Genomic DNA, 19375 nt, shown 5'->3' with positions numbered 1-19375 from the left:
GGACCTTAGCTTCGGCACTTGCTCGTCCTCGGAGGTAGATGTCGCGCCTGCCCGCCTCGACTTGGGGCAAGTCAACTTGGTAAGGTAGGAAGTGGCCACCAGAGCTTTGGGCATGGTCCCAAGCCAATGTCCACGTCGTGCACCCGCCAGGACCGCCACATCGAGCTGCACCCCACGCGCGAGCGAACCCGCCTTGTTGAGCCTGCCTTGTTGGTACGCTGCTCGGCTTGCAAGCTGCGCTAACGCGACGGCGGTGTGGCTATTGCCGGCCAGATCTGGGACTAAGATCGTGGCCGCGGCCCGGGGGGCCGTGGAACGGGCTTGGGCTGTCCGTCTACGTTGTACGAATATGAAGTACACGGATCTTCTTGTCACGGCTGGCAAGGGGCAGTGAATTTGCGTCATTATGAGTCCTGTCGACCACGGCCTCCGCGAAGAAATCCCATGACTGGTGCCCGGTCCGGATTGCTAGCGGCACACCGGTGAACAAAACCAGGGCGTCTCCTTCTAAACTGCGGACGGGAAGGAGCAATGACCGGTGCAGGCAGTAGGCACCCACCCATCCAGCGGCTCCTTCCCCGGCCAGCCCCGCCGCCTGCGTCCACCACAACTCACGCACCATTCCTGGCCTGTGCAGCAGACGTTGAGCTGGTGTTGGGTACAAACAAACGGGCAACCCAAGCCAGGCTACCCCCCAACTCTGTCTCGTGCTACTGTACGAAGCACCACCTACCTACAGTCCCACCACCGAAGTGGCAGATAGCAGATGCGGCTGCGATGGAAGGTGCAATGCCTTATGAGTGAGTACCTTACCGTCCCCGAGCAAGCTCAATCCCCTATCGTGGACGTACATAATTTAGCTACGTGGCATCACGATTTCCCTCGCTTCACTTTCACGAAATGCCCAGTCGTCTTGTTTCCTCTTTCCTCCTTGTCCAAACAAGCACCAAGTCATCGTTTCCGTGAGGGCAGCCCTCTCCGGTGAGGCGACCGACAGCCCTCGCGGTAGTGCTTCATTTGCAGGCCTCCATCTTTGACTCATTCTATTGCCACATTAACGAACGAGTCTTGAGCGTGCCATCTCTTGGCTGAATGATACGGGTATCGGAAGGGACCTGTCATTTGCTTGCGCGGTCCGGGACTTATAGCCCTGTTTTGGCTACTGGATTACACCATCGTGCACATCACTGCCCCATGCTTTTGTATACCCACCGACGCGAGCATGGTAAGCTTCTCACCGCGAGGTTCCGAAACCGCAGCTAAAGAGCGCAGAATGCACAGCCTTTCCACTTGAGTTTCCACTGCGGCAGGTGCGGGTAGGTTAGTGCCCGGCGCATCGCTGACCGACATCTCGATGGGTCACTGGCATGAAAAGTGTCCCGGGACACCCAACACTTGCCTCGAGCGTGCGTTACCATGCAGCCAGCCGCACTCTGCGCAAATGACAGACAGGGTTCGAACGCTGCTGCAGTTGGAGCAGCCTTCCTTCGAAACCACCGTCTGTCTTGGTGAGTGCCCCCAACCATCCTCCGACGATCAGGACAGCGTCACTTGTGTGAGCGCGCAAAGTTTCACCAAGCTCTTGTGCGCTCCAGACTATAGAGTACTGACCTACTTGTAGCCAAAGACTAACCATGTCTGGACTTGAGCGGATCCGACCGCATCGCTGCACAGCAAAGCGAGCCCAAGAAAAAAGTTGTCTTAGTGACGAGGCCAAGGGGGCATTGCGAAGGCGGTTCTATACAGCTCCCCTGTTCCCAACCCCGTCCTAGCACCACAAGTGGAAACAGATCGCACCATACAATTCGTTGATCCAACACCTGGAATTGCTTCTTTAGAAGCATGATCTGACCCGTCCCAGCGGAGCGGTAATTTGAGGTGCGTTGCGAAGGCACGAAGAAAGCGAAAAGGAATCTGTGCATGCGCTGACGGCCTGATCTTATCTTCGACGTAGGGCGCTTGCCACCCCTGACTGTCGCCCAGGCGCACTTGTTAGGCCTGCAGTCAGGCTCGATGACTTAAGACGTTGGCTCATTCGCACACGCGGTGTCATGGCGGTCACAGCCCAAGCACTGGAGGAACAAGCCGGCCACGAGATGGAACAAAGTACCACTTCGTACGTGCACACTGCAAATGCTTGGCGCGATCTCATCTTGCATTGGCCATGTAGGCAGTGCAATGTCTCTACACACTGAACAACCCACGCAAGCAAACAAGGCTCGTCGCTGCCTGAGCGACAGCGATCTTTACGATACCGTTCACCGGGTTTATCAAGCCCAGTCTCAGCCGCCATAAGTTTCACAGCAACGCCTTGGCCGCAGTACAGCAACATGCGGCCAGGCAGGGCTCAATTAACCCCAGCTGAACTCACCCATAGCCTCCCCATTTAGCAGGTGTTTCCGCTCAACAGCTACCAATGTCACGATTCGCAGCCACTAACCCAAGCCTAAGAAAGTCCCTGCAGACCAGTCGGGGCCTTCGCGAGAGGTTGAAGCGCCGCTCTAATGAAGCTGCTCTCGGCCTGGGTTGAACCCGAATACGTGCAATGCGACTTCGGACAAGTTGCCCATTCTGAGAGCGGCCGGACAGCAACTGCTTGACAATGAATGTGTGAGCAATATGACATCCGCTTCCGAGGGACTCCGTTCGCCTCACGATCGAAACGGGCCAGAAGGAATGCCGGCAAATGTTTCCTACTTTTTTTCTCACCATTAGCCATCAGAACTGCGGATAGCCAACCAGGCTTTTGCAGCCTTGATACATCATATTAAAGACGAAATCACGAGCGCGACCCTTTTGCCCCGGTAAGGTGCCGACCACGAGCCGATGGGAAGACCGCATTGGGATAGTCCAGATCCAGCGCCATGCCTTGCGTCGTCAATGACGGGCGGCGGCTGTGGGTCAAGGCCAAGGATACTCGAGCGCCGCCTACCTGGTTTGAGCGCGCCGTCAACCTGGTTGAGCCGCCAGTCTTGCTTCTGCAGGACCCAGGTACCTTGCTTTACATACAAGTTCGTATGAGCAGCCGGTAGTTCAGGTAAGTACCTATGTTGCATGCGCACCACCCATGACGAGCTGATGACTGAAGTCCACATGTCGGCCTTGCGGCCGTTGAGAGGGAGGTGCGTTTCGTCTCAGAACTGCCGGGAAGGGTTCTTGCTTGGCGGCGCGAGCGGCTGTCGGCATATGCCTCGGAGGAGGCTGATGGTAACTTAACGCTGTGGACTAGTTGCCGACGGGCATCTTGGCCCCGCGTCCGACTGGTTAGTGACGGATGGGCTCGGAAGATTTCCTCACCGCCAAGTCGCGCCGATGCCATCCTTGGGTCTGTCCATCACCTTTTCGTCCTCTTCCCGCATCCGCTAGATTTTGTTGTGCTTTGCCCACGTCTCGAGAAGCAAGTGCGCGGGCACTCCACTCTACTACGAGTACTACTGCTACTGTACGTAGTGCACCCCTGCGGAGGAGCCACGCACGAACATGGGCTGCAGAAGCGTCACTTGCCCCCGTCTCTTCTTTGGGTGGGGCTTGAGAGGTGAGACGGGATGTGAGGGTGGACCGAGAAGTGACGGTGTCACCGAACGCGCACACATGTACAAAGTATGTACGTCCGCGTTGTGTCCCTGGCTTCCGGACCAGGCCGCCCAACGGACCCCGTAGGTTCTCGGCACCTTCGGCTCCTGGACAGCGCCCCTTTTCACCTTTCTTGCACATACAAATATACGCACGCCGTGTGGGCATGTTTAGGTACTCCTTACATATACCAAGTACCATACGTGGTGCGCTGCCGTGTTGGTCGCGTGGTTGTGGTGGTGGTTAGAGCGGTCGGTCGAGGGGCCGGGGGGGGGACGGGCCTGGCTGCTGCCGCCGCCGCCGCTGCTGCTCTGTTGCTGCTGCGCCTTTGCTGCGCGCGACTGGTAACATGTACGTGAGATTGCGCGGGCGCGAGGAGGGGGGGCCCGGGCCGCCCATCATCGCCGGAAGCCATTGGCTGCGCGTTGTAACATTCGCAGCAGCACTCGATGAGTTGGACGACGGGCGATGATGACGACGACGACGACGCTCCACGTTTGTCGTGCCTCGAAGTATCTACTACTAGGAATTGGAGGGGCTGCGTGCATGTACGACGTATGTATGTACTGCGTGCAGTGTGCAGTGTGCAGTGTGTGCGACTGACGGTTGGACAAAGAGCCCCCTGATGACACGAGACGACCCCCCTCCCGCCGCCCTCTTTTTCTGGTTCCATGTTGCTTGTGGGAGCAAACAAACAAGCAAGCAAGCAAGCAAGCAAGCAATGGCCGAATCCATGCAAACCGCCTCGCCCAGGGCGTCATCTTCCGCACCCGTTTATGCTTTTGAACTGGACTGTGGGCCAAAATTGTCATAATTAACCTCGTACAGTCTACTGTACGTACGTACTTTAGTACGGTGCTCCGTATATCCTCGGTATTCTCGTCGTTGCCGCCCCCCCACCTGCCAGCGCAGCAACAATAGCACAGATGTTCAAGCACCATCCATCTCCCTATGTACATGTAGCCTCACATCCAGCAGCTACCGCCGCCGCCGCCGGCACCACCACTACCCAAGCTCATCCTCTACGTCAGCTTAAAGGGGCTGCTCGTGCCTTCAAACGACTTGACGCTGCCAATCAGGGGCTTCGCGTCGCCATAGTACCTGAGGCGGTAGGTGCCGGGCTTCGCGTTGCCCGACGTCGTCTCCCATGTAATGTCGACCTCGCTGTACCCTAGCAGCCAATTCGTCCGCCGCCACGTGTACACGAGGAACCAGTCGTTGTCGTCGGCCACCTGGGTCCAGTCATCGTCGCCACCGCCGCCTTGCCGCTCCACGGCAGCGTAGGTGCCCTCGAGGCGCAGGTTGTTGCGCGGGTTGGCGCCCTGAAAGGTGACGTTGACGACGGCGCCGACCTGGTACGACGCGGCGGGCTGGCGGATGGCGTGGCCGAAGTCGGAGCTGGGCGGGTGGTTGTCCTGCACGACGCCGGGGATAAAGGACAGCGACTTGCCGCGGTTGTCGGGCGGCAGCGTGCCTTGGGCGGGCGTAATCGTCGCGTCCGGGCGGAGGTAGTGCATGTTGCTGACCGTGAGGTTGATGTAGGCGTCGAGCTCGTGCGGGCCGAAGAGCGTCGAGGCGCCCTCGTAGCGCTGGACTTCGTACTCCTCGGGCGTCGCACAGTAGTGCGAGTAGCTGTTGGCCGGCCCGCCGAGCACCACAATGGGGTCCTTGTCGAGGAACGTGGCCGCCTCCCGGGCCACTGCAGCCTTCCACCGGCGGCCGCTCATCGTCGTGGCCTCGCTGGGGCTGACGACGATGAGGAGCTGGCCCACGCGGAGCGTCTGCACGTCGACAATGTTGGGGGTCCAGGCGTACGGGACATCCATCTCGCCGACGTCGAGAAGGATGGGCTTGGAGCCTTGGCATTCCTTTTGCTCCGCGGAGGGAGTCCTCAGCAGACCCGACACGACCTTCCATATGGGATTCGCGTTAGGCTCGCCCGAGTCGCCCTGCGTGAAGTCAAACGCGCCAGGCCAGTCCGACGTGCCGGCGGCAAACGAGTATCCCAGCGCGGCAGGGCACGTCTTGCCCGTCTTGCCGTTGGGCAGCGTGAACTCCCAGAACCTCATGTCGTGGAAGAAGTGGAAGGCTTTGACCGTGGAGCCCACAATGGGCGTCCCTGACGAGTCCAGAGAGTCCTTAACACGCACGGCACGCGTTAGTCTCACTCGAGGCCTCACGGGACAATGCTAACTGGGAGACTCACATAGATAGTCTTGGCCCCGGCATACTGTCGGCGACCCATTTCGTAACAGCTCTTGACGCCGAGGTCGACGGCCCGAAACTCGGGGCCGCGGCCGTGACAGCTCTGCGACTTCCCGTCCGCACAGGTGCTGTTCTCCAAGCTGCACTGCTGCCCGGAGCCGTCGTCGCAGTACGCCCCGAGGACGTTGGGCGTTGTATCCCCGACGTTGGCCTGGCTGAAGCCCGCCACGAACCCATCGGCGGTCGAGCTATCACCCTTGACGGCTTCCTCGAGCATCCACGCCGCCACGCCCTTATTGTCCGCCGCAGCATGGGTGTTATTACCTAGGAGTGAGGTACCGTGGACGGGGAACCAGGTGAGAACTCCCACATTCTTGCCGTCTGACGCACGCCGGAAGCGCAGCAGGGTCATCGTGGTATCGGTCTCGGCATCGTACTTGTCTCGTTCCTCTTTGGGATTGGCCATGTAGGCCCAGAGCGAGCGGTTAATGGCTCCGTCCTTGATGACCGTCGTGCCGACATCTAGGTAGCCCTTTTTTACACGTCGCCCTGTCAGCGGTGCAAGTGACAAGACAAAGCAATATCGGACTTACCTCCTGCAAGCTCTCGTGAGCACGCTTAATGGACAACACGGCACCGTCAACTAGGGCCTGGTAGCTCTGCTCGTTGAAGCCAAGAGTCGTGACCTGGGGCAGCAGGTAGTTGAACCAGGCACCGGGGCCGGCATGGCTGTGCGTGCCAGTCAGGGCGAGATTGTTGTGGCCGTAAACATCATACTCGCTGCCGAGAGCCTTGAGGCCATCAAGGACGCCGTACCGCACGGCCGTGTCTCCCGACTGCGCGTCCAGCACCAGGTAGACGAAGCGATCCTTGGGGTTCTTGACGTCGGCGACGATAAAGGCCCTGCTATGGAGCCGCTGGCGCAGACCGGTGCCGACCTGGTCCGTGTTCGCGTAGCCGGCGAAGCCAACCTCGACGACCGGGCCGGTAATGTCGGCCTTGCCCACGCCGACGAGGTACTTGTCGCCGGGTGCGGTGGCGCCGCGGGCGAAGGTGCTGAAGAAGAGGAGTGGTAGGAGCACAAGCGTGAGCATGGAGAAGATGCCACCGTGCCCTGGCGATGCACGGTGGCCCGCGCCGAGGGGTCGGAAGACGGCCATCCTGATACCCCCGAGTTCGTCTCGTCGTCTGGCTTACCTGCGATCAGGGGCCAGTCCGGTTTGCAGGGTGAAGGGGGGGGGAGGGGAAACGACCCGTAGACTTCACGAGCTGGCCGAGATGGGTGGTGTAGGCCCCCCCTCTCGTCGTGCGGAAGCAGTCGACTTTAAAAGCAAGGCACCTGCCTCGAGTTTTGATAGCATCACCCTGTCGCATGGAAGAGACGGCACGTTGGCCCCGATGGTGGCCGGCCCCTCTTCCCGTCTCGCTCGTGACCCGACGCCTTCCCCAGAGCAGATAGTATAGAGGATCGAGAGGGCAAAAGACAAGGCGATGGCACCGGATCCCAGACCGAGGCGGGCTGTTCGAGGTCGCCGGGTTGCGCGCGCACACTCTCTCTCCGCCGACATCGATAGGTCGCACATGAGCGCGCGCGCGCGCGCGCCGGCGACGACCCGACCAGGGCAGGCGGGCAAGGTCGTAGCCCGAGCCATGTGGGTGTAAGCGTGTGTGCGTGCGTGCGTGTGCTGCGCGTGCGGGCGTCCTTTGCCTGCGCACCACCCCTCGCTTCCGGTCGGCCGTGTCTGTGTGTGTTTATTGCGACGATCGCTGGTTCCGGCCGAAAGGGGGCGACAGGACCCCCCCGCCCCGCCCCGCGAAGAAGCAAGGAAATGGGGAAGCATGGCCGACGATCTCCCCGAGGGCCAGGCCGCCAATGGGGGTGGGCAAGAGGGTGCTGGCTGGGGTGGAACAGGGCAGGGCAAGGCGCGTGAGGGTTGAGGTTTTGAAAGAGTTGGCGGAGTTTTGGCACGGGGGATGTGGGTGGACGGATGCCTGATTAACAGCGACTTTCTTGTCATCTAAGCTTGCAAGCATCTATACTTCTTCTTAACCACCAACATACCCTCTCCCGCATGTGGCATCACTTTTCCTTGGCAGCAAGGTTCCGTAGCTCCCTGGATACTAATCCGACGCCAACCCGCGCTCTTTCACAGCGGCAAAAGGCGACTTGGCACGCAGGCATTGATTGCCCTTTTGTTCCTGGTTGCTTTTGGAGCCCTCCTGTGTATTGATTGGCAGTCAAACGGGCGTTTGGATCGCATACAGCGTTGCAGCGACGGCGGAGCCCCCCCTTCCTAGTATCGTAACATGACTGAATCTAGAGGGGCGGCGACTTTCTTATGCGAGATAGGTACCTAGATAATACTACTACGTGCAGCGCCGTACCTGCGGGCGCTTTGGTGGTCCGCTGACGAGTCTACTTAGTACGATAGTAACAGTCGGTAAAGTCACCCGCCCAAGGCGCCACGGGGGCGGACGGATGGATGGGCCAAGCGAAGCCTGCTCTACCATCCATCCCCATCTGCCCGTTGCAACTGTCAGAAGCTCGCATGTGCCCATTCTCGTCGTGGTGTGTGGTGTCACGGAGCGTCACTCGCGCCCCCGAGGTAGCGGCGGCGGAGGTCATCGGGGCTGCCCGCCTGTTAAAACTCACCCACCCACCACCACTCACTTCCCGCGCAGGCCACCCCCTCGCCGGGATCCCGTTTGGTCCGTCTGGCACGCGTACCTGGCGCCAGTGACGACGATGATGACGATGACGGTGGGTGGTGGTGGTGGTGGTGGTGGTGATGATGATGATCTTAGGTAGGCAATGCCTCTCGGCTAGAAGGAGGAGAGGCTCGGGTTTCCGGGATGATTGGCCCCGCGCACCCTGGCACTGCCAAATCCAATCTCCTATCGCCCAGGATTCCCCGCGAAACCCACCACTGAACTCCCGGGCTTTAGGGGGGGGGCGTGTGGCGGGAGTTGGGAATGGAATGGAGAACCTGACCCTCCAGCGGCCCACAACCGCTGTGGCGGATTGCTGACTGCCCGCCCTGCTGGAGAGATCCACTGAGTTACTACCGGGCACTGGCAGCGTCCGTCCAGCCAAGCCAAGCCCCCCACTCGCCTCGCCCACTGCAGTGGTTCGTCCAACGACTCCCATCCACACCGGGCAAGGTGCCATTCCCAGTGGACACTCCGCGCTCGCCGCTGCAGTTGCGCCCGTCCTAACTTGGTCACCAAGTTACTTCCTGCTTCGCAACGAACTGGCCCGCCCTCCGCTCCAACAAAGCCAGCCGAGATAGTAACATTCAAGGGCCCTTTGCTCGACAATCAAAGAGTGACATGCTCCACCCAGATGGCGTCCCCTGAGCGTTTGTTTCGCGTTCCCAGGTTGGTACCTTAGTACTGACTTGAGTTACCGAGTGATGTACTTGGCAGTCATCCTCCTCCTCTGCTAGGCTCCTCCTTCCCCCGATAGTCGAGTCTTGTGTACACCACGACGGTCACGGACTGCAACGCAAACCCGCCCCGTCTGAGAATCCTTTCTTCTTTCTCTTTTCTTCGTCGCTAACGCAGTCCTTGGCGAATGGATGAATGCAACCCTCTTTGGAGGCATACCTATCCATGTAGGAATACTAACTTAGTAGCAGCGCTCTCGCGGAACACTCAGTCAGCCCGTGCCGATGTCGTCGTGTGGGGGGCCCCCGTCCTCGGCGCAACGCACGATCCGGCCCGCATACTGCTCCTCCCCCATGTCGTTTTCCCATCGTGCAGCCCGGGGCCGGTCGATAGGGCCTGGCTGGTAGTTTCACTAGCTGGCGTCAGGAGGATGGGGAGAAGGAGCCGAAGCGAGGGAGGCGTCACCCCCACAAGGTCCGTCCGTCAACCTACGCATCATCTTCCGAAGGCGTACATACATACTATAGATAGGTAGGGCGCCGGCCAGGCTACTTGATCGGGCAATTCGTACGCTGCAGCTAGCACGAAGTGGTATACGAAGTATCCTTTGCACCCCTCCTCTTTGTATCGTTTGGCGATCTGGCTTGCCGTTCGTGTCTGCCGGATCTCGTCTCATCCGGTTGGTATTTGCCGACTGGCACCTTGGTCAAACTTGGCAGGTAATCGGTTGTGCTCGCGCAAATGCTCGAGCAAGACTAGTGAGCGCCATGCAAATAAATGTCTTCCTTCTATAGTACGCCCGCCAGTCTACCTGTACACTTGGGACCAGTAATTGCAACTCCTACAACCATGCCCACACCCGCCCAAACACATCATTTGCAAGAAAAAAGAGAGACAAGACGACACATAACAACATGGATCCAATCCATACAGCCCAAGTTGGGCCGGCTGGCCGGCTGCAAAGCCTGGCCCGTCCCGCGCCACGCCTCAATTCTTCTTGTCCTCGCCGAGGCCCAACATCCCGGGAAAGTAGTTGAAGACCACGTAGCCGTCGATAACGGCACCTGCTCCGAGCCCGTAGACCACGTAGCGGCGCGTCCTGGGCGACAGATTCCTCCAAGCCCAGGAGGAGCGCGATGGCGCCGCGACGCCCGACGCGGCCTCTGGACTCAGCGACCGCGCAGAGGTGGAGAAGCTGGCCGCGGCGCGGCGCGCAGGGGCAGCCACGGCGGGCGAGGAGAGGCGGCTAATTATGGGGGCAATGGCAGACATATTGTCTTGATGTGTTGTTGTTTGGATTGCGATGTAGGGTTGTTGAGTGTAGTGCAGGCTGTTGTGCGTGGCGAAGAGGTGCCTGTTCTGCTGGGATTGACTGTCTCTAAGACGCGCTGAGTTTGAAGCTATTGACTGATTGTCTAGTTGATGGTGCCGGAAGATAGCTCTCTCAATTGAATTGAGGGCAGATACTTATACACGCTTCATGTTTTCTCTGCCTTACGCCTCTACATGGTGGGCGTTATGCTTAACAATAACGCTCCGAGGCACAGCCCCACCCTCGGGGCAGCCCTTACCAGTGATCCAGTACCGAGCTCAGCCCAGGCCAAACCGCTTCTTCTCCAGCAACCCGGATGTGTCTTTTTCGTGACTCGGCATGCTCAGCCGCTCGGGCCCTTTGGGCGATTAATCGTCAGCGGCTTGAACGGCTTTCGCAATCGGTCCATGGACGGTGCCGGGCCCATGCCCACCGGCCGCCTCACCCCCGCTCGCGGTTTCGCTGACATGAACGTGGTCGTGTGAAAGCTTGATGCAGGTCTCACGGGCTCCCCTTTGGGTGCCGGTTTGGTAATTTCCTCCTCGGGTGTTGATGCGCGCGGCGGCGAGCTTGAGAAGCAGTCATATTGCTTTCGTGGCTCTGCTCCTGTCTTTCCTCCCGGCCGAGGCTGTGCGAGCGTCCCAGCACTCGGCAGCTTATGACCTGCAAACGCTGGATCGATAGCCGGCTTCGGCACAGTTGGAGGTGTCGCGACTTGTGCCGGCTTCATCGCGTGTCGTGCGGCGGCCGCGTGGTAGCGCCTCAGAGACAAATCATTCGGGTTCTTCTTCGCAAGTGGGTCACCCGAGCTCCTGGACTCGGATGTTATGAAGCCAAGCATGCTCCGCTGATCAGGTTTCCGGCGCGTAGTGTCCGTTTTCGGCTGCTGCTTCTTCAACGTCCGTGTGTCATGGGCACCGGCACCAGTAGCTATAGCGGCGGACAAAGCTGACTGATGCGCCCCAGCGGTGACGAATCCGGGCAGAGAGGACATGGTGAATTCGGATGACTTTTCCATCGTTGTAGCGTAGTCGGGTCTCCAGGGCCTTTGTTCCCCTTCGGCTTCGTCCTCACTTCCCCCTTTGGAATAGGATGTCCGTTGCCTCTTCGGCGCCCGAGTATAACGGCTCTGCTGATCATCTTCGAGGACGTCCGCATTCTTCGGATCGTAAGGTTCGATGGGAAACATATCATCTTCCGGTGAGAACATAGGTGGCATTTTGTCGAAAATGACCTGCTGTGTCGGTGCCAGCCTACCCAAGATGGCGGCTGCTGCCTCGACCACCGGTTTGTCAAATGATGGGCCCTTCTGTGCAAAGCTTGCAGCAAAGGGAGACACAAAGGGCGAAAGCTCAACCTTGTTGCTCAGGCCTTGTGAGCCATACAATGGACAGCTCAAATATAAGAGTGCCTGGGCTCGCGTCATTGCGACATACAGCAATCGCCGCTCCTCGTCGGAATCTTCAGCTCGAGAATGAGGAATGGACCCGGTGTACACAGAGGGCACAAACACGACAGGCCACTCGAGGCCCTTCGCTGCGTGTATTGTCGATATCGTCACCATGGCTGACGTATCCTGGTCCTTTTCATTTTTCTGCGCATCCGATGCCAAGGCCACGTTGGCCAGGAACCGGCCTAGGACGTCATCTTCTTTGGTCTGCTCGACGTCCTCAATGTCCGGGAGCGCATCCTCATCCGCTTTGCCAACGTCCCGTGCAAAATCGGCTGCAAGGTTGGTGAGCTCCTGAACGTTGGCCCATCGCCCTTCGTGGTCCTCTTCATATTCCTCCTCGAGGTAGCGCTTGAAGCTCAGCTGTCCGACAAGGTCATCGATGAGATCGACCAGTGTAAATTGACTGCTCTCTGTCATTTTGCCAGCCTTCTGCCGCAGACTGGACACAATCTTCAACAACTCCGTATTCAGCTTCTGCTCCATCTTGGGTCGAATGTTGGTCGTGGCCTTTCTTTGCCCGTGACAGTGCTTCCACAGGAGCGACCATACGCTCATTTTCGCCTGTTCGGCTTCTTCCAACAAGGACTTGATTGTTGACTCGCCAATACCTCGTCGTGGAACGTTGATGATTCTGGCCACTGCGTCGTTGTTGTCGGGTTGATAGACTACGCGGAGATAGTCCAGGAGGATCTTGATCTCCTTGCGGTCATAGAATTTGTGCCCGCCAATCATGCGATAGGACACACCCGCCTTTCCCAGCGCAGATTCAACGTGCCTTGACAGAGATGCCGATCGGAGCAATACCGCCACATCTTGATACTTGAGCATGCCTCCAGACAGCATGACCACTCGCCTCAATTCCGCCACAATCCACTCGCCTTCTGCTGCAGAGCTCTTTAGTTTTCGTAAAACCGGTTTCGCGCCTTTGCTATGGACCGGCAGCAACACTTTCTGATAACGCTTCTTGTCTTGCTGAATGACATGGAGCGAAATGTCGAGGATGGACTGGGAGGATCTATAATTCTCCTCCAGAGACACCTCATCGGTGTCAGGATAGTCTCGCAAGAGGCGATACAGATTCCTAATCTCTGCTGAACGCCAGCCATAGATGCTCTGATCTGGGTCGCCCACGACGGTGATGCGTTGGCGTTCCTGAGCGAAAAGCTTCATGAGGTCGTACTGAATGCCATTGGTGTCCTGGTATTCGTCTATGAGCACCGCTTGGACGTTAGACACGCAGGATGCGTGCTGCCGCAGAAGCTCCACGCAGCGCACGAGAAGGTCGTCATAGTCCAACAGGTTAGACCTCTCCAGGTGATCCTGATACTCTTTGAAGCAAGTGAGCAAGTCGGGCGGATCCTGATGTTTTCGTGTCGGTGCCGGTGTTGAGCCCTTGGCCTTTCGCTTGCTTATCCAAGCCTTCGCAGCGAAAGGTTCGACTTTGAGATCCAGCCGCTTGCATATCCGCTGAATGATAGCCTTGGAGTCGCCATCGTCGGCGATGCCAAACTTGGGGTCGAGACCGACGCGTGTTCCGTACTTGGATAGGTAACGCCGCGCGATGGAGTGAAAGGTCCCGAGGACGATTTTCTTCTCCGCTTCCTGACCCAATGCTTTGCCGATACGAGCCTTCATTTCCCGAGCTGCTTTGACGGTGAATGTCGCGACGATGATATCAGACGGCTGGAGGCCTCCTTGCCGAATGAGCCACACAACACGGGACGTGAGCGTGTGAGTTTTGCCGCTCCCCGGGCCGGCCAATATGGCGACTGTGGCCGCATTGGACGTGACGGCGCGGCGCTGGGCATCGTTGAGGGACTTCAGGATGGAGGTTCCAGGATCATCTGCTGACATGATCGCGCTCCGATCGCTTTCGAGCCTGGCCGGCAGGGAAACAGAAACGGCTGCATTGGGATAGATGAATGGCCTCGAGGGGGTGGCGGCTCAAATGGAGCCTACGGTTTGTTTGTTGCGTCGCTGGACACGATACTGCCACAAGACACGCCAAAGGTCTCCCTTAGCACGCGCCAGGGTCGCGTTGGCATCACGCAGTCAGGTGATGTCATGACTAAGCCATATGCTGGCGATACAGGGTAGCCAGGATGAGAAATCGCGATAGCACCTTCTTGGGCTGTTGAAACGTGCACGGGAGAAGGTACGAAGTGAATTTCTTTGTACGAAGTACTGGTAGTAGCGAATGAGTTCGTCCATCTGTCCACTTTTCAGTTCCGGCCGTTGCTGTCATTGCTTCGTAGGTGCGTGGTGTGTCGCCGGCGTGTGTGACATGGACGAGGATCGGCCGCCACACCAACAAGTTGAACGCAATGCGACGGTGCAAGTTGATCACAAACAACCAACGGGCACTTCACCGAGTCTACTCGCACCATCATGTCGCAGCCGTCAAAGCCCTCATCCTAGTAGTTCCCGCTGCCGCGTTGTCATCCCAAATGGGATTATTGGCCGGTTTGGCACTCTGTGGAGTGCCATCCCACGGCCTTGGTTGCCATTCACGCCATCACCAACGACTCTGCTCAACGCAAGCACATTTGTCAGAGTCCATGAGGGCACTCATGTCTGGGGAGCGCCCACCATGAAGAGCCAACCGCACTGCCCTTGGGGAAATCATGTTGTGGCCGTCGCAATCGCCTGCTTACTCTGGGGGGTTGGCTGATGGTGGCCTTGTTGGTGTGATACAGAGGACCGTGGACGCACTCACTCATCATTGAGCGCCTCCAGTGCGATCGCCGGTGCGGGGCGGGGCGCGCTGAGCGGGAAAGCCGCCCCCCTGGACGGCCCCGTGGTGACTCCAGCGCCGTGCAGCGGCCCCCGCCAATCAAGGCCGGCCCCCCATCCAGGGTCGGCGCTTAACTACCCCTGCCACCACCACCATCACCATCGAGCCGTCCAACCAAGTCTCGTAGACGACGACAGACTCGTCAAGGCCGCTGCATGTCCCATCGCGGACGAGCACCGAAGAAGACGGCACACTCGCCCCCTCTCCTCACTTGCCAGCCATGCAGGGCAGTCCAGCCAGTGGCCCCCCGACTTGGGGGCCAACAGGGGCCCAGCCAGCGAGTCGACGACCCTACCTCGCGGCCTCGTCGAGCGCAGGCCCCGGCCCCGGCGCCAACACTTGATGCACTGCCGAACATCACCAGCCGCCGGCGGAGTCGAGTACCCGTATATACCCTATTGCGGCCTCGTGTCGTCCCGTCACTTCCTTCTCGGAACATGTTTCGCCAACTTGCCTCCTGGACGTCTCACCACGCAGCGATTGTCCCTTTAAAGGGCACCCGCTCCTCTCCAACATGCACGAGAGGCACTCCGTCAAAACACCGCTGCTGTCTCTTGTCTTCACCTCAGCGCTGAGCATCGCACTCTTCTCCGCGGCCGTCTTCTCCAACCCCACCTCGATCGCGGGTGCCCTCGACGAGAGGAACAACAACCCGCTCAACATCGACTGGGATCCGGCGCCGGCGCCTGAGGACGGACCCCCACTCTCTGCCGGAGCTCTGAGAAACCCCAAGTATCTACCTGCTGAGATAGGTGGAATTGTTGCCGCCTACGGCGCTTCTCTGGTACTGGTTGCCATCACCCTCCTTTCGCTAGCAAAGAAGCGTCGTGAGCACCTTCGAGGTGGCGACGACGAGTTCGCCCTCTCCAGCCCGCCTGGCATCATCCGCATAGAACGCCGGTTCAGCAAGTTCCCTATTGCGACCCCTAGGACCGCGACAGTCCCCAATTTCTCTTATCCGTCGCCCATCAACACCGAGTTCGATCCGCCCGACTCTTACATATACCCGTCGCCAACTTCATCCATCACCGCTCCCGGAGTCGATCCATCTGTGGACCAAAGCATAGTCCAGGCCGATAGAGAAATGGCGCAGCAGCAGCTCGAGGAAATGTACAAGCATGTCATGGAGCACGAGGATGCAAAGGAGAGAGGTGTCGTGCTCGACACACCGGTCATGACGCCTCAGGGCCAGCACCGCGTCTCGTCGCCCTCGTCATCCAAGAAGGAACGGTCTAAGCCGGCTAGCCTGAAGCTTTCTGGAGGCTATGAAAAGCCGCAGTCCAAGACAGCTTCTCTTCTGTCGGCTCTTCGCTCCCCGAGAAAGAAGGCTGTAAAAGGCGTCACCATTTCATCTCCCATCATGACACCGCAGTCGTCGACCTTCCCTAGGCAGGAACCTCAGGAGATGAATCCAATGTCCCCGCGACACTACGCCCCGCCTCCACCACCGCCGATTCCCACGGACCAGATATCTTTTGGTGCTTCTCGCGTCAGCCGGAATGGCGCACCCATGACACCTGACATCTCGCCTGAGAGCGTCCAAAGCATCGACGAGCGGATTAATTCTCAGCTTGGACCATCTACCAGTGCTAGGGGCGGCTATCTAGCGCCAACGGAGGGAGACCCGGAGTCGGCTACGTCGGAACATTCTCAGGTCCCTCTCGTCGGACGTTCTCAGGCGCCTCTCGCCGGAGCGCCTGCCTCTCCCACCCATGGCCCTCGGTCTCCCACCTGGCCTGCTTCTCCAGGTCGCGGCCCTCGGTCTCCCACGTTGCCTGCCTCACCTAAGCCTGGCGCCACCTTCCAGCGAGGCAATGCACCATCGGCGGTCAGGACTGGAGGCTCTCTGCCGTTGCGAGCCTATGAGCCATCTCTGGCGTCTCCGTCAACCATTGCCCGCACCACTAAGCAGACAGTGTTTGAGAGGAGGGGGCCTCTCTCGCCAACTACGGGCAGGACGCCGCGAACCGCAGGAGCTGTGCCGTACTCGCCATACCAGCCATTTACACCCGTCGTGCCGGTGACGCCCTCTCTTGTGACCAAGGAGGACCGAAGGCGGATGAAGAGGATGGTGCCAAAGACTCCCACGCTGGACATGGTGCAGAGCGAGGAGGAAATGTGGTAAACAAGATTCCTAGGAAGAAGGGAATATCAAGCCAAGATGAATGCCCTTGGGGGGGTGGGGTTGCCTTTTAGATATCATCGACACCGGTACCAGTGATTAGCAATTGCCCTGTCAGAATGGCGTTTTTTCTCTTGAGGTGCTTGCAACCGTTGCGCCATCGCATTCCTCTTTGTTGCCCGTGCTATAGAGCGCCTTATATGAAGTAGCAGATACCGATACGGACTCATGTCCACACCCTTGTACTCTTCAAGTAACGCACTTAGTGCCCTTCCCATACGCCAGGCATGAGGAAGCTCCTTCTTCGCAAACACCGAACCGAGGAGCATGCAGCGAGAACGTCGTCGTCTTGTGACACAAAACTGGACAACTGGTCCGCCGCGATGTCACCCATTTTCACGAACCCCTGAGTGAGTACAAAAACCTTCTCAGACGATGGTGCCGGCCTAGAACCCATTTGTGTACATAACTACCGACTACTACCGCAAGTCGTCTATCTTCTTTTTGCCTTTTACGCTCGGGTTTCTCTGCTTCGTATCTGCACTGACCGTTTGCATCCTTCGCCAGCCCCTCCCCCACCTCGCCTTCTCCCCGAGGAGATAGTAACGTTAGTAGCGCCATGCTACGCTACGTACTTCGTACCATGTATGCAGTAACGTTAGTATGCACGTCGCAGCTCTCAATTTCGGGCTTATGTCATCCCCCCTTTCCCGTTCCCGTTCGCACCTTGAGGGCACAGACGTATTACACAAAAAAGGAAAACAGAGGGAGGATGAGTGTGGTGGGCGTTGCAGGGCGGAGAGGCACGATGGGGCATGCCACGGGGAAGCCGTGCCCTGGCATGCGACTACTAACGTTACTACACGCAGAGGCCCCGGCCCGCTCACAGCGACGAAAACAACAACAACAACAACAACAAGCTTGAAACATAATGACAGCGGGATATTTGCTTCATTCTACTATAGGATTGTGCTCGGGGACCCGAGGAAGTGGGTGCGATCGGTTCCGAAGCTCTCCGCGGATATTCAGAGTGGGCGGACCTACCCAAGCCCCCCACCTGTCTTCGAAGAAGCGAAACCTTCCCTTCTTTTGGGATTCTTCTCCTCTTTATTCCCTCTCCCTCCCCGACGATACCGCGGCGACCCTCTCTGCCGCGGAGAACTGCAATATCAACCAGGTCCGCGGATGCGGTCAAAGTTCCCCTGTGCTTGGCATGCCTTGCGGGGGCTGAAGCATGGGACACCCCCAGGCAAGGCCCTCTGCCCCGGTGCCTTTGGACTTGGGAGTCTATCAGGGTTCGATACATGGTCAGTGGACCCAAAAAAGTAGCTGTCGTGAACAATGACACCTCAGGTGAACTTGAAATCTCTCCAGGCCAAGACAACCCCTTCTCCCTGCGCATAGAAATATTACTGTACCCACGGCAGCCGATCCATGGCGATTTGCAAGGCCCATGATCAAGGAAGCCCAGAATCCACCTGAGTGGCATCGATACGCGTGCCCGGTGACAAGGTCACGGGGTCAGGATGGTTACTGTGTCCACACAGAGGGGTGACAGCTCATGTAGCGACGACCTGCGAGGTGACAGACCAAACCAATTGCTTCAGGTATATTGCCCCTGGTCGTCCGGGTGTCGGCATATGGGCTTTGGAGGCGAGGAAATGTCATGTTTGTTACTCGTCGTGGTATGGGACTGGTTACTATCGCGACGGCCCTTGGCCGGTGGCTGGTGTCGTGTGGACGGATGCCGTAGCCAAGCAGGCTTCGGCAGCAGAGGGCAAACAAAGGCTGATTTGGGTAATAGTACGAAGTAACTTGGTTCTTGGAAGCAGAGAGAACGTGAGTCAGTCAGTCTGCGGAGCAAATGCGGCATGTCCACCCGTATTCGGCTGTCGCTCTAGAGTGGGTGCAGATGACTGTCACCGACTGCCGTAGGTGGCCGACCTGACGGTGCAGTAAAGTGTTGGGTCTCACGATGTCGGAAGATACCGTTGATGTACTGCAGGGAAATCTGTGTGGCTGCGTGGGGGAAGGGGGGCAGGCATGTCGTTGAGACCCCCCCTTGTCTCGCCCACACGTGGCGGTGTCGCAAAGTTTAACCGCCAGCCGGGGTCGGTGGGCCGCGCAAGGAACAGTGCGTGAGACAGTCGCGGAGGGTCATGATGCGACAAGAGCGCGGCGAGAATGGGTCGCGAAGACGGACGTGATCGAGGTCTGCAGACCATTGATTGGATATGCGGCGGCGGCCTAATGTCACGATGCCGTCACCACGGCACGTTTTGCCGGATTGTCTGCAGATACATGCGGCGTGCAGTCAAATACGGGCAGAGACATCGGACGGACGGAGCTGGGTAGATGACGGGCCGTTGACACCCATGCGCATCTAACAGCGTCGTCTCGTGTCATCTTCGCGTCTCGTTGGCTGCTCTGGCTCAGACCTCGGTTCAAAGATGCCGATCGTGACAGCCCAGGCTTGCCATCAGACACGTACTTGCGCCATCAATGCCCACATCGCGCTGCGGCCCTGGT

The 19375-nt window shown here is 58.6% G+C and overlaps 4 protein-coding genes across 5 annotated transcripts; 1 reads left to right on the top strand and 3 right to left on the bottom strand.

Moving 5' to 3' along the window:
* Positions 1-4373: 4373 nt before the first annotated feature.
* JDV02_008487 (Ceramidase) lies at positions 4374-7733 on the bottom strand. 2 transcript variants are annotated; one of them, XM_047990092.1, is made up of 4 exons: positions 7032-7733; positions 6372-6970; positions 5780-6310; positions 4374-5711 (listed from the first exon to the last, which is right to left on the bottom strand). In XM_047990092.1, exons 1-4 carry the CDS (start codon positions 7150-7152, stop codon positions 4596-4598), a joined length of 2367 nt encoding a protein of 788 aa, XP_047846098.1. In that variant the 5' UTR covers positions 7153-7733; the 3' UTR covers positions 4374-4595. The 2 variants fall into 2 exon arrangements, with proteins under 2 accessions (XP_047846098.1, XP_047846097.1); XM_047990091.1 differs by having other exon boundaries at positions 6372-6966.
* A 2419-nt stretch (positions 7734-10152) lies between these two features.
* srs2_2 (DNA helicase) lies at positions 10153-10437 on the bottom strand (the record flags this gene model as incomplete). The annotated part of the gene is made up of 1 exon (XM_047990090.1): positions 10153-10437. The coding sequence occupies one exon, from the start codon at positions 10435-10437 to the stop codon at positions 10153-10155; it is 285 nt and encodes a 94-aa protein (XP_047846096.1).
* Positions 10438-10820: 383 nt separating this feature from the next.
* Positions 10821-13784, bottom strand: srs2_1 (DNA helicase; the record flags this gene model as incomplete). Its single annotated transcript, XM_047990089.1, has 1 exon — positions 10821-13784. One exon carries the CDS (start codon positions 13782-13784, stop codon positions 10821-10823), a length of 2964 nt encoding a protein of 987 aa, XP_047846095.1.
* A 1071-nt stretch (positions 13785-14855) lies between these two features.
* On the top strand, positions 14856-17091 carry JDV02_008484 (uncharacterized protein). The gene has a single exon (XM_047990088.1). It carries the CDS (start codon positions 15239-15241, stop codon positions 16847-16849), a length of 1611 nt encoding a protein of 536 aa, XP_047846094.1. The 5' UTR covers positions 14856-15238; the 3' UTR covers positions 16850-17091.
* The last annotated feature ends 2284 nt before the right edge of the window (positions 17092-19375 follow it).

Source organism: Purpureocillium takamizusanense, chromosome 8, assembly GCF_022605165.1.
Source record: "Purpureocillium takamizusanense chromosome 8, complete sequence".
In the NCBI taxonomy this organism is placed as follows: domain Eukaryota; kingdom Fungi; phylum Ascomycota; class Sordariomycetes; order Hypocreales; family Ophiocordycipitaceae; genus Purpureocillium; species Purpureocillium takamizusanense.
This window is presented reverse-complemented; position numbering and strand designations above follow the sequence as displayed.

What these genes read in the sequence shown, in the direction of transcription:
- JDV02_008487 (XM_047990092.1), bottom strand. Translation starts at nt 7,152, where the DNA reads ATGCGACAGGGTGATGCTATCAAAACTCGAGGCAGGTGCCTTGCTTTT. An exon ending in CTCACGAGAGCTTGCAGGAG is followed by an intron (nt 6,311 to 6,371) that starts GTAAGTCCGATA and finishes CGTGTAAAAAAG; the next exon opens with GGCTACCTAGATGTCGGCAC. An exon ending in CCGGGGCCAAGACTATCTAT is followed by an intron (nt 5,712 to 5,779) that starts GTGAGTCTCCCA and finishes GTGCGTGTTAAG; the next exon opens with GACTCTCTGGACTCGTCAGG.
- JDV02_008484 (XM_047990088.1), top strand. Translation starts at nt 15,239, where the DNA reads ATGCACGAGAGGCACTCCGTCAAAACACCGCTGCTGTCTCTTGTCTTC.